At 36.6% G+C, this 14,291-nt stretch overlaps 2 protein-coding genes across 2 annotated transcripts; one reads left to right on the top strand and one right to left on the bottom strand.

The window, feature by feature from the left end:
- Positions 1–459: 459 nt before the first annotated feature.
- On the bottom strand, positions 460–2,454 carry LOC134266530 (protein Dr1-like). The gene is made up of 2 exons (XM_062748755.1): positions 2,133–2,454; positions 460–638 (listed from the first exon to the last, which is right to left on the bottom strand). The coding sequence occupies exons 1-2, from the start codon at positions 2,359–2,361 to the stop codon at positions 460–462; spliced, it is 408 nt and encodes a 135-aa protein (XP_062604739.1). The 5' UTR covers positions 2,362–2,454.
- Positions 2,455–3,724: 1,270 nt separating this feature from the next.
- LOC134266539 (uncharacterized) lies at positions 3,725–12,812 on the top strand. The gene is made up of 3 exons (XM_062748763.1): positions 3,725–3,835; positions 3,956–4,043; positions 9,613–12,812. Exon 3 carries the CDS (start codon positions 9,628–9,630, stop codon positions 12,124–12,126), a length of 2,499 nt encoding a protein of 832 aa, XP_062604747.1. The 5' UTR covers positions 3,725–3,835; positions 3,956–4,043; positions 9,613–9,627; the 3' UTR covers positions 12,127–12,812.
- The last annotated feature ends 1,479 nt before the right edge of the window (positions 12,813–14,291 follow it).

Genomic DNA, 14,291 nt, shown 5'->3' with positions numbered 1-14,291 from the left:
ATTCGATACAGAAGAACTACCTGTACACAGAGTTATCTTTCTTCGTTCGCTATGAACATGTTATGAATGTAATAAATAATTTTGACATTTCAGAGATGATGCTATGACGAAATTAAATCCCAACGAAATTTTATTTGATATAAAAACAACGAAATTTTATCCCAAAGAACATATGTGCTTCTTACAGTATGGCAAAGAGGGCTTGAAAAATACCTATACTTAAGTCATAATATTAGCTTAAAGTATTTAACCTACAGTTTTAATTATTGAACAGTATGAAATCATTATATTCCAGCAACATAATGACATATAGAATACCCATCTAAGCAACTATTTCCTATGGGTTTAATATAATTATCAGATCAAGATCCATGCAATATTATTTTAGTTGTCTATAAGACACCAATCTTGTATGTTTAATATAATTAACAGACTAAGATCACTGCAATATTAAGTTTTTCATAAGAAACCCACCTTGGCAAACAATTCCTGCTGTTGTCGGAGCAGTTCTTCCTCAGGGATTCCCAGATTTTCCAGACGGGAACTCCCTCTTCTTTTTTTAGCAGCTACAGCTTTTGTCTCTTCTAACACTGCTTCAGCGTCCTCTTTATAGTTCCCAAAGCCAAGGTGATCAAGTGCTACAAAGGAAGAGGAAATTCATTAAGTTCACAATAGAATGATGCTCACTATCAGTTAATTTATATTACAAAGACTATGTTTATTGCTGAATAGAATTTATTAACCTCCTGACTCTCTAAGCATTTTTTTTCAGGATGAGGGTTAAATATATGAAAAGAAAAAAAATATTAAGCTCCTAAACATGCTTAAATAGATTTCTCCTTTCTTCTTGTAGTTAAATTAATCCAATGCAAATAAACTTGATATGTGTGTAATGGTTTTCAAACTCAAAGTTAACTTAGAAATTGAATTTTATGCTTTTTTTAAGTATCCAAGGGCTTTTTTAGTCTCACTTATATATATATATATATATATATATATATATATATATATATATATATATAGAAAGCACAAAGAAATTCACTTTTACATGGATACCCACTTCCGCCCCAGCCCGGGGTTGAACTCTCGACCTTCGGAATCTGTCTCCTAGCAGTGCAGGAACAGCGCGCTAGACCGCTCGGCTATCTAGGCAAGTCAAAAACTTGCTTTCGATGCCGATGGAATTCTCGCGGCGCTGCCCTACACTACACGGTCATTGAGAATAGAAGTGAGATACAGTTATTTGGACATTAGTTTTAACAGAGGATTGTTACCAATACATGTTGTAATGAAATTAATTATTATTTATAAAGCACAATTTACAACAACTCTTAAACTAATATAACTGCCCTAAGTGAAGAAATATTAATATAGAAAGCACAAAGAAATTCACTTTTACATGGATACCCACTTCCGCCCCAGCCCGGGGTTGAACTCTCGACCTTCGGAATCTGTCTCCTAGCAGTGCAGGAACAGCGCGCTAGACCGCTCGGCTATCTAGGCAAGTCAAAAACTTGCTTTCGATGCCGATGGAATTCTCGCGGCGCTGCCCTACACTACACGGTCATTGAGAATAGAAGTGAGATACAGTTATTTGGACATTAGTTTTAACAGAGGATTGTTACCAATACATGTTGTAATGAAATTAATTATTATTTATAAAGCACAATTTACAACAACTCTTAAACTAATATAACTGCCCTAAGTGAAGAAATATTAATATAGAAAGCACAAAGAAATTCACTTTTACATGGATACCCACTTCCGCCCCAGCCCGGGGTTGAACTCTCGACCTTCGGAATCTGTCTCCTAGCAGTGCAGGAACAGCGCGCTAGACCGCTCGGCTATCTAGGCAAGTCAAAAAACTTGCTTTCGATGCCGATGGAATTCTCGCGGCGCTGTCCTACACTACACGGTCATTGAGAATAGAAGTGAGATACAGTTATATATATATATATATATATATATATATATATATAAGATACATTTTTGTATGCTGTATGTATATGTACATGTAAGTGAAACTGCATCATCTGAATGTGCATAATTCTGCAAAATGTAACAGATATGCTTGGTAACAGTGGGGAAAAATGTTTTGCATGCAAATTAAGAAACGCTGCCTTATAATTAACCTGCAATAATATGTTCTGGTGATATTGTCTTCTTGCTTTGCTTGTTGCAGATTTCATTTGCTTCAGACGAAACCAAGTGAATGAATTCAGTGCAGCAGTTGAGGATGAGTTCCCGGGCGTCGTTTGCCACGCGGATGTTTGGGATCAGCTCCTTAATCATTTTGTTCAGGGCGGCTCGAGGAATGCTCAACTCATCCTCCTCTTTGTTCTCTGCAGGCATTTTATCCATGATGAATGATCAGATGTATAAAGTCTGTGAGTGCTCACGCCTGCCCATTCATCGTTTCTTAAAACCTTTATATAGAAGATATCTATAAAGATATGAACAAGATATTGTGCTAACACCAGTCATAAAATTCAACCTGTCAACATGCATCCCATCAGAGCTAGATTTCGAGCTTTAGTCTGATACAATTAACGAATTACTAGTTTTACCTACATAGCTTTATTTAATCCCTGTTGAGATTCTGCTAGGCTAGATATTTGGACTGACGCCGTCGCAGAATCCCTGGACGACTACTAATAATTCATGTCTGGGGATTAAGTCCCAACTTCGGTCGACTATAGCAAGAATTATTCACCTTGACCACACTGCCGTTCGCTTCAATTAAGTCATTTAGTTGTTTATTTGACTCTCTGTCACTATTATTTCTACATAGCTTACCGTTTAGGCATGTAAATCCCAACATAAAAATATTCACTGAAATCTCAGTTTAAAATATGGCTCCCATGACGAACGGCAGTGTGGTCAAGGTGAATAATTCTTGCTATAGTCGACCGAAGTTGGGACTTATTCTCCAGACATGAATTATTAGTAGTCGTCCAGGGATTCTGCGACGGCGTCAGTCCAAATATCTAGCCTAGCAGAATCTCAACAGGGATTAAGCTTTATTTACTCACATGAAGTAGCCTAATTCATCTACCATAAATCATACTTATTTCAAAAATTAGTATCGATTTTTTTTCAGGATGTACAAAAAATCACACAATTTGATGCATCTACATCTACATAATACAGCGTTCCATCAAACATGATGATTATACGCAGAGGTAGTTTTCAATTCTGAACTGACAACAATTCATAAAAATCACTCTGGAAGACTTTTCTCTTCAAGTTCTAGAAGTTTTGGGACTATATATATATCAGTTAAATTTCTACGAGTATTTCAGGTGGCATACTCGTGATACTGTTTTCCCGAACCAAATAAACCCGAATTTTCTCGACACATATTTTGTATGAAAGGACTTCTTGCTGAATACAAAAACATAAATAAATCATAGAAATAAAATCAAAAGCATTGAGTGATCTCAATCAAAAAAGTGGTAAATAATGCTTACTTAAAAATTTGATTAGTCTCTAATACATAAAATGATGACGAAAGACAGAAAAAATCGAAACTATTTTGTATAAATAAAATTCCTTGATTCCCGATCCCGATACAAGTGCATTACATTAAAAAAACCACGTAATTTTTAATTTCACTGATTATACTCAATATTCTTTGCAAAAATGAGATTTTATACTTTTTATATAAGTATTGGATTGCTGTTAAATTACAGGAAATATTTTCCAGACGAAAGAATATGGGGAAAAAAAAAATAAATATCCTCGAGCTCAACATCTTTTTTTTATTTTATGGAAGAAAATAAATCGGAATATAGTTTTTACGATGTTTACACCCGGAACAAAAAAGTATGTTATTGTGACATTTGACCGTTAAACAATGTAATGTGCATTTAGTTTGATAAGTCATTCGTTGATGATGTCAAAATTTTATTATTTACATGTAACCCTTCAAATGGAATCTATTTTTTTATGTCAGGGCGAAACGTAGATCTAGGATTGAGTGAAACTGTGTTCCTGTACAGTGGGAGTTTATTATGTGACTTTGAAGTAAATCACACATAAAGGTAACTATACTGTACTCGTTTTTTTATTGTCTTTAATAATTAACACATGGTTAAATCACGCAAATTATTAAAAACAAAATTAAAGTAAATTTTAGTCAATCATGGTCACATAAAATAGATAAATCTGTAACACTAACAGGAAAGAAGAAAATGTGAACCAAGAATCAAACCCAGGACCCCTACATCACTGTTAAGGAGCTCTACTGACTGAGCTACCAAGGGCGATATCCAAAGCCCATGCAAACCTTTACATTTCTTCTTCCTTAGATTGTTTTTGACCTTGTAGTCAATCCAAGTTCTTTTTGCCCCTGGCAGGCCAGACCATAAATGGAACACCTGTATGTACAAGTCTGACAGGTGCTCTGCCGATTGAGCTACCCAGGCCGATACTCAAGGCCCAAACCATATTACACATATAACAAGAAGTGAGAAAATGTATGGGTGGACCGGAAATCCAATTGACCTATCTGGCCACTGGCGATCAAACCCCGCTGACCGCCATATTCCTCCCTTTTTAAAGGTCTTTGGCCCCCTGAAAGACCCCAACTCAGGCCCATCCCTGGCAGGCCTCTCACCTGTCCAATCCTGGTCATGGCACCAAATCTGTATCAGAAAGGGAGAAAATGAATGCTTGGACCAGGAATCAAACCCTGGACCCCTGCATCACTAAGTCAGGTGCTCTACCAACTGAGCTACCCAGACTGATATCCTTGGTGCAAATCATTACATTCCTCGCTCCTTAAATTGTCTTCAATCTCGAAGACACAACCCAAGAACCTATTAGCCCCTGTCAGGACTTTCACCTACAAGTCTAGGATCGGTCAACGGCACCAAATCTGTAACAGGATAGAAGAAAAATGCAGCAGACCAGATCGGAATTCAAACTCGGGCCCCCTGAAACTCTGGTCAGGTGCTCTACCAACTGAGCTATCTGGACACTGGTGATTGAACCTAGCTGATTGCCACACACACATGTTTTTTTTTAAATATTTTAACATTCCCAGAATATGTTGAAAATCCAATGTTTCATCATAGTCAGGGAAGGATATGTTTAAGATCAATACACACCTACACAGCAACACAAGTAATGCTTTCCTCTAAAAATCCTTAGTATTGCTACATGTATATTTAAAGGCCCATTCTTTTTAAAAGTTCAGAGTTGAGCAGGAACAATTCAGCTTTAATATCTCTTGGTATTTTGAACAGAAGAAGAATATACGGGAATGACATGACCCCTCAGTCCCCTGAAAAAATAAACTGAAATATAGTGTGGCAGTTCAGACAACTGAATAAATATATTATGAGATTGGGTGAGCATTAAAACAAATGTAAGGATTTTTACTTTTGAAACCAAAATTGAATTCTAGGGTAAAGGTTTATCTAAAAATGTCAGAAAGGCTTGTCTCCCATAGAATATTCACAAATGTCTGGCTTAACATTTTCCAATCATACTCATTTCACCTTCTACACAAAAAGTCATTTTAATAAATTAGCTACATAAACCCCTAGCACTGTCAGCCCAACAATCCTCCTTCTATATCATTATGACTATAGCTGCATATCTGTAGCTCACTGGTCTGCAAAAAATTGGGATTGTATGATGACCACTATTAACCAGGCTGAGAGTTTAAAGTCATCATTTCCTAAGTTTTATGGTCGATACAATGATTTTGTCAGCAAATACATTCTATCTTAAACATTTTTAAGTCAAATGCTGACTGACGATTTTCATTCTAATTGATAGGCCCTTATTTTAATATATACTAAATTCGAGAGAATTTCTGTTATTTTCCCGATCGTGACAAGGAGTACACGACAAGTGTGAGCTCAGACACTCCTCCATGGCATCTGAACCCACATCTGATGTATAAGAGGCCCGTGTTTGTTATGCTCCAAATTTATATTGTTTTGTAACAGGTAAGGAAAAAGTGCATGGCTGGACCGGGAATCGAACCTGGGACCCCTGCATCACTAGTCAGGTGCTCTACCGACTACCCAGACCGATATCCATGGCCCAATCCATTACATTCCTCCCTCCTTAAATTGTCCTTGTCCTCAAGGACACAACAAAAGTTTTTAATTAGCCCCTTGCAGGACTTTCACCTGCAAGTCCAGGGGTGGTCAACGGCACCAAATCTGTAACAGGAAAGGAGAACATGTATGGCTGGACTGGAAATGAAACCCAGGACACCTGCATCACTTAAGTCAGGTTCTCTACCAAAAACCCAGGCCAATATCTAGGGCCCAATCCATTACAGTTTAATAGACCTTTGTTCTTGAATACTGTTTGTTATTTCCATATTTTTCATCTATAAATTTTTTTTATGAAATATGCACATTCCTTGCAGTTTATATAAAAGTGTAGTAATACAAAAACGAACCCTAACACTAAACCTGATGAATATCAATGTGATCAATACGAATACAACCAGTGTTTTGCGACAGTGAGAAATATTAAATGACGGAAAACCCTGTAATATTGATGTATATTTTTTTATTAATGAATATTTACATTTTTAGTGATTACTAGTATGCTATGATTAAATCTCTGCTGATTGTCATTTGACTTGTTACCTTGACTGTATGCCAAGATAGTGATGACCATAAAATTCAATTAAAATGGAAATATGTAAATTAAAATATAGTTAGTAGGATAAGTTTTCAAGTTAAAATCTGTCGTATTGAATGGGTCATTGAGAAGCAGGAAGTAGGCTTAACCCAATTGTAACCTCTCCCAATATCACATGCTAGAGGGTGACACCACAGCTAACTGTGCCCCAGTTATTTTTTTTTTAGAAGTGGATTTTTACTGCAAGGTCATTGTGCAAACAATTTAGATCTATCCCTGTGTTAAACTCTATCCTAGGCAGCAACGAACCTAATTAACATGCATCCATGCTATACAAAGATGCTTATATAACAGCCTCCCATTTCACTTCATTAGGAAGTTTTAGTCTTTGTCTTAAGTCACTGAGAATGAATCTTATTGTTTGGAATTCTCAGATTTGTAAAATCATTATACTAGGGATCCAGTCAGTGGCTTAGGTCTTCGGTTTTAATGTTCTGGGGAAAACATCAACAGTGTCATGCAGGTGACCGTGAATGCCACCTGTTGAAAATAAGTATAATTTGAACAAGATAAGAATAAGACAGGATGCTCCTGTATGGCAATATAACGAATATTAAACTTTTCTTAAATGCAAACTCACTGGAAATACAATTCTGAAATATGAAAGTAAGCTAAGGTTAAAGTTTTTTTCATAAGTATGGAAATCTCCAAGGTCAAAAGATCAAGGTATATCCAATGAAAGGTCTTACCACAAAAAATACATATGTGAAGTATGGAAGCCCTAGCCCTTACCATTGAAAGATATGGGCAAGGTTAAAAAATTTTAAAAAGTAGGTCAAACTCCAAGGTCAAAGGTCTTATTAAATGAAAGGTCTTGTCAGAAGGATTAAATATGTAAAGCAGGAAAGTGCTAACCCTAACCCTTTAAAAGATATGGTAGGTTTGCTTTTTAAAAGAAGGTCAAACTCCAAGGTGAAGGTCAAAGTTCTTTGTATCCAATGAAGGGTCTTTTCACAAGGTTTACATATGTGAAGTATGAAAGCCCTAGCCCTTACCGTTCAAAAGTCATGGCCAAGGTTAAAGTTTTTTCATTAGTACAGAAATCCAGAAATCTCCAAGATCAAGGTCAAGAGATCAAGGTAGTTGTATCCAATAGAAGGTCTTCCCACAACAATACATATGTGAAGTATAAATGTCCTTGTATCTACTGTTCAAAAGATATGTCCAAAGTAAAAGTTTGGAATTTTTGTGTAAAAGTGGGTCAAACTCTAAGGTCAAGGTTAAAAGGTCAAATTCGGTGATACCCAAAGAAAAGTCTTGTCACAAGGAATATACATGTGAAAAATGAAAGTCATAGCTTTACTATGTACATCAAAAGTTATGTTCAAGGTTAACGTTTTTGTGGACATATAGACTGATGGACTATGTATTTTTTGTTGCAAGACCTTTCATTGGATATCAGTTACCTTGACCTTTTGACCTTATCCTTGGAGATTTCCATACTTATAAAAAAAACTTTCACTTGAGCCAAAACTTTTGAACACCAAGTGTAGTACTCTTATAATTCTCATATGTAATCCCTCTGAGAAGGCCCCTCATTGGATACCAAGAACTTTGACCCTTTGACCTTAACCTTGGAGTTTGACTCACTTTAAAAAAATCAAACCTCCACCATAACTTTTAAAAGGTTAGGGCTAGTGCTTTCATACTTTTCATATTTAATCCTAATGACAGGACCTTTCATTTGATATCAAGAATTTTGACCTTAACCTTGGAGTTTGACTTATTTTGTAAAAAAAAATTAACCTTGGCCATAACTTTTGAAAAGTCAGAGCTATGGCTTCCATACTTCACATTTGTATTTTTTGTGACAAGACCTTTCATTGGATAGCAATTACCTTGACCTTTTGACCTTGATCTTGAAGATTTCCGTACTTATGAAAACCTTAACCTTGGTCTCCTTTCATATTTTTTACAATTGTATCCAGTGAGAATACCCTACTTTGGGTACCAATATATTAAATTTGCATTTAAGAAAAGTTTAATCTTTGCTATGTTGCCATACGGAGGCATCAGTGTTTCACAAAGACATCTTGTTTAATCTTATTGTTAACCCATTATTTACACCTTGAATTGTCAACAGATTTTTCCGACAAGGAGCACACGGGTGTGATCGGTCGCCAGGGGATGCTTACTCCTCTATGGCACCAGATTCCACCTTTGATATTTTAGAGGTCCATGTTTGCTCTGCTATAAACTATGGACTTTTGATTTTGAATACTGTTCGCTATCTCCATATTATATTTCACATGAAGCTTTTGATATATCACATTTCATTTTATTGTTTGTTAAGTAGTTAAAAATAAATCGTCACAAGGGGTGTTTTAAGTATCCTCTTTTCCTTTTTTGCATAAATTAGATTAAATATTTGACTTCTACTTATAAAATGAATCTGTATGTAATACAAAATATAATAATACCTTACTAAAACAACAAGTTCTTAGGTTACATAGTCCTAATATTCACCTGATGGTAGTATGATGACACATGTGATCGATGCCAACAATTCAAACTTTCTTTTAAATTCGGCTACTCCATACTTATATTTCTGATCATGCCTCACGCCGTAAGGTTGAAGGGGTGCTTCCCCGAATTATTATGATGAGGAAGTGTGTTTGGTGTTTTGTGCTTATATAAAGGGTTTGCTTGTTATGAAATACTTCTAACGTGTTGACTTTACATCGGCAAAATCTTGACCCGAATAGGCTTATCCCCAGGTTCTGTTCCACAGCTTTAGTGACTTACATTCTGCATCACAACCTGCCGTATACTAGTATACCAGTTTTATGCCATTGAATTATCTCTTATGGTAGTTTCTTTATGCCAGTATAAAAAAGACCTCGTGTTTGACATCACCAAAAACACTGAAAGTATATTTAGCTAAACATATAGTAACTGATAGGAAAGTCGCGATTAATCACGACTTAATTCTCGTTACAGATTAAGGTCGGCACTATGTACCTCTATCTACGACAAGGCGACGTTTTGAACCTGATTTCTGGTGTTGTTCTGAAGGATGGATACCGTCCCGTGGTGGGAGAGGTGGGAAATGACCTTCAACTGGAACCCGCCATTTGGTTCAAATCTCTTATCATCGACGCCATCTTAATTGACTGTGATCGAAGACAAGTTCGATGGAGTCGCGCACGCATAAAGCCGGGGGAGCGGATCAGCGAGGAAATCGATGACGTATCTATAATTTGCGAGCCGGACAATGTCATCAGAGCAAAACACTTCGACACCCCTGTCTTCGAAGATTACGATTACAGTGAATTAGATCCAAAAGCTCACGAAATATTTGAAGCAACGAGACAATTGTTGCTCAATATGAAAAAGAGAGAGCTGAATGAGGAACAATTTAAAACAGAATTGTTAAGATTGCTCCATTGCTATATCATGCCATCTATATCGTTATCAACAGATGACATTACAAATCTTAAAAATGCGCTTTTACGGGTTCAGAACCAGCTACAGAGCATTGACAAAATTATTCTGAAGAAAGACAGAGCCGTTCAGTTGACAGAGTCTTCTATGGCCAAGCAACGTGAGACTTTATTGGAACGGGAAGATTTTACAAGTGAAAAGCACATATTGTCTTGCAGTCCCAAATTCATACAAGCATTCGAAAGGCAAATTGGAAAAGATGTCGAGGAAACTTGGCAGACAATGGAAGTCATGCAGAAAAAAGTGAATGAATTGAAGCGGGATAGCTGTACCTCCACGGAACTGGAACAAGTCAGAAAAGAGCGAGACATGTGCTACGAGAAGTGGGAGAAACTCAAAGTAGTGAAGGAAACCATTAAGGAAGCCAGACTTAGGCGCAAAAAATCCAACAAACGAGTATCAAAGTTCGAAACGTCAAATGTGTTCCACAACGTCTACATTGAGATAAATGAACGACTCCAGACAGAAAAGGAAGAAATTCATAAACTGTGTTTACACAAAGTCCAAATTTCCTCTGTCCGAGAAGCAATCGAGTTAGCGCTGGATGAATTAAAGACTGATGGTCAGACGTTAGGCTGGCAGATGAAATCTGACGGAACCCCTGAAAACGACATCAATGGCATGAGCTGCAAGCCAAAAGACTGGTTCACTCTAGAAGAGACGATTTCGGCCATTTTGGCTGATGTCAAACATGACGTAACACAGAAGCACGTTCGATTCTGCTCAGGAATACAAGACAAGATTGTCTCGACCTTGAGAGAGAATCAACTATTTGAAAACCAAGTCAATCCCATAGAAGAAGACCTGTCAGTATTTTCCTCTAGTTTTGTCCACATTGAACATGACCTTATAGCTTCAGGTGATCGATGTAGAGAACGAAGATCCAGACTAGGACACTCAACAATGTGTATTCCAGAAGATGACACTCAAGACATTCCAAGAAGACGAGAAACAGTTTACCAGTCACTCATCAATACAGTTAAACGAGAAATAAACGAACATATGGGAAATATGGTAGAATTACTATCACAAATTAACCCTGAACATACTCGCGTTGGGGGAAACACGAGCGGAAAGATATTGATTTGCTACCAAAATCATCTATGTCATAAAATTATGGAGCCTTTAGAATCATTGTATGACAAAACGTACGGCAGTATATGTATCAGTGTGTTCAACAAAGTGAAGGATATGTCTTTTGAGGAGCTTGGGATTGACGAGCCCTGGATACGTCATCTTAACGATCTATCGTCTTCACCTGTCCACGTGACAGATGTTAAGGTACCTGTCGAGACTATTTCCTTAACTAGCGTGCGTTCCATAACGTCTGATCTCAGTTTGTTCTCTATCGGAAAAATGCCCATCGATGAACTCTATCGGCGGGCCGAAAAGGAGGGCTCAAAGCTGGAGAATGACATAGAGACTGTTGAGTACGCCAGTCCTTTCCCTGAGGATTCAGAACTGACCCACCCCAAGAACATGCTGGGCGCCTCTCCATCGAGGGAGAGTGATACAATAGCCTTTCATGAGCCTCCGCCGTCCTACGAAGAATCTTCGAAGTTACCGCCCTGTTATGAACAGAAAAGCTCCGCCAGTCAAATAAATCAGGAGGAAGGTCAGAGCCTGTACGATATTTTACAGCCTGGCCTGGATATGATCCACTCTTTAGTGAGGGAGAACACCATAACGGGTAAACTGAAGCTAATCACCAAGACGTACCGGTTTGTTGGTGATCAGGTGTCGACGCTGAAGTCCGCGGCCTCGCTTCAGGATTTCGTGGGTTGTTGTGACGAACTCCTCACTCTCCTGATCGTGTTACTCACGTACCTCAACGAAGAAGATTTCAGAAGACTCTATGTTCAGATGTACATGGTGCTCGACTTTAAGCCTCAGTGCATGCTAGGTGGCGTGCACGACTGTTCCCTTACTAACTTTTTCGCGGCATTTCAGTATCTTCAGGATCGATTAGTCATGCAGAATGTGAGAAAAAGTAATACAGACGAGCACTAATTCAAAAATAAGGAAAGATCATGTTTCTGGTGAATGTTAATTTATATATCATGTGCCAAATGCTTTCATAGGACGTATAGCTTCATTGTAGATTGCTTCGCAAAAGCCTTCTTTGTTTTATCTTTTCTTTGTTGATCAAAAATAAGAACAAACCTTTACCTGTAACAAGCTGAGATTTACTTTTGTGGAGCTCTGTTGGTTGTTTTTACTTCTTTATTGAGTTTTTAATATATTTTGTTGTGATATACAGTGTATAAGGATGGTGTGTTTACAACCATTTTATTGCTACTTTTACGTGGACATAACTCGTTTTATTTATAGTTTCAACAATACTTGGTTTTTGTGTTGTTTTATGAAGAACATTTGTTTTACCGAATCGATCGTTGTCTTTATTATCTCTAATGATCAAAATGTAAGCACACAGATACTGTAGTATTTTGATAGCTATAGGTACATGCGACCCAGCTTATTTACTAGTGTTTACATTTGTATATAAATAAATATTGCTTTAGTCACACTTGAAAACGATTGTTTTAAAAATTGCATAATAGATCACGATATTGATATGATCATGAGATTGTGACAATATCAAAGTTCTAATATTTATTGCGGATTGTTGTAGTTATTTATATATCGAAACATTGTATTTGTTTTGCTGAATGGAATAAAAACGATTTTTAAAATCACTGATGCTTTTTTGAAGTGTATCTTTTATCAAATATTCATTAAAGGATTAAAAATGATTGCATAACAATGACATGATTTTCAATTTCAAATTGAAAACGTGTTTGTGAAACACTATGCGCCCGGCTGCAACAAAGCGAGAAAAAAGCTATTTTTAGCATATAGGTCACAGTCAAGGTCACAAGGTTATCATACTTGGTGTCATTTGAAAAGGCGTATTGAGTGGAGTACACATACCAAGTATGAAATCTTTATCTTTATTGGTTCAAAAGTTATGGCGAAGGTTAAAGTTTGTAGGAAAAAACTATTTATAGCATATAGGTCACAGTCAAGGAGACACGGTCATTGACCTTGGTGTCATTTAAAAGAACGTTAGTAGTGGAGTATGCATATCAAATATAAGTCTCTATCTTCCATGGTTCAAAAGTTACGGCGAAGGTTAAACTTTGAGGGAAAAAGTTATTTTTAGCAAATAGGTCACAGTCAAGGTCACAAGGTCAATGACCTTGGTTTCATTTGAAAGAACTTTATTCGTGGAGTATGCGTACCAAGTATGAAGGTGGAGTATGCATAACAAGTATGAAGTCTCTATCTTTCATGGTTTTAAAGTTATGGCGATGGTTAAAGTTTGCAGACAAACAGACAGACAGGACTAAAACAATATACGCCCCGGATCTATCGATCCAGGCGCACAATTAATAAACGGTATGTTGGTTATTTTAAAAATTGTCTTTTATAAAACATCGTGTAATGATATATGTTGAATATTTTTTTTTAGAAAGGTTACGTTTGAAAAGATCACCATATGATTTCTTGGCTTAAAACACTAGCCTGGCATCATCTTTTGCTCTTTTTTGATACTTTATATTTCTTGCAGGGCCCAAAACAGTTCAATAAGTTTCCTGAAACTGTCCGATAAAGAACTTTATTCGGTAATAACCAATATTTGCCCCCCTAATCAAAGGATCATTCTCTATAAGGCCGTTTTGCGGCCTACAATGACTTCAAATTTTCAGATAGTATTTTTCCCCTTAAAAATTGCATGAATCGCTAGGCTTATGTTCCAATTTAATGATAAATATTGGTTGGTTAAATATACAATAGTATTTTTAATGATATAGGGTCACAAAGTAAGGTACTATCGGCCCGTTTTAGCATTAGAGTAATGGGAAACTCAAGAGGGAGGCTGTGTTAGATAACTCCTACGCATGTCATAACCACCTTTAACCAACACCAAAATTTGCATGTACATTTCTTATAAACAGAAAAAGTGACTACCAAATTATGAATTTGGTTAAAGGTGGTTATGACATCTAAATAAAAACTTTTCACTTCATTTTTACCATATTTGCAGAAAGAGCTATCTACTCACAATGAAGGATATCAGCTTATATAGATTATTTCTTTTTGTAAACTTTTGGTTATATTATAATTTTCTGTTGATTTGCTAAGGTTTATATCAGCCATGCATATTTACTTAA

The sequence above is a fragment of the Saccostrea cucullata genome, unplaced genomic scaffold (genome assembly GCF_032062105.1).
Source record: "Saccostrea cucullata isolate Sc308-1 unplaced genomic scaffold, CSIRO_AGI_Scuc_v1 ctg15132, whole genome shotgun sequence".
NCBI lineage: Eukaryota > Metazoa > Mollusca > Bivalvia > Ostreida > Ostreidae > Saccostrea > Saccostrea cuccullata.
Note: the sequence above shows the minus strand (reverse complement) of the source record. Positions and strands in the feature narration are given on the sequence as shown.

Coding starts and splice junctions, on each gene's coding strand:
- LOC134266530 (XM_062748755.1), bottom strand. CDS start 2,361: ATGGATAAAATGCCTGCAGAGAACAAAGAGGAGGATGAGTTGAGCATT. Junction 639..2,132: donor ACCAGAACATATTATTGCAG/GTTAATTATAAG, acceptor CTTCCTTTGTAG/CACTTGATCACCTTGGCTTT.
- LOC134266539 (XM_062748763.1), top strand. CDS start 9,628: ATGTACCTCTATCTACGACAAGGCGACGTTTTGAACCTGATTTCTGGT.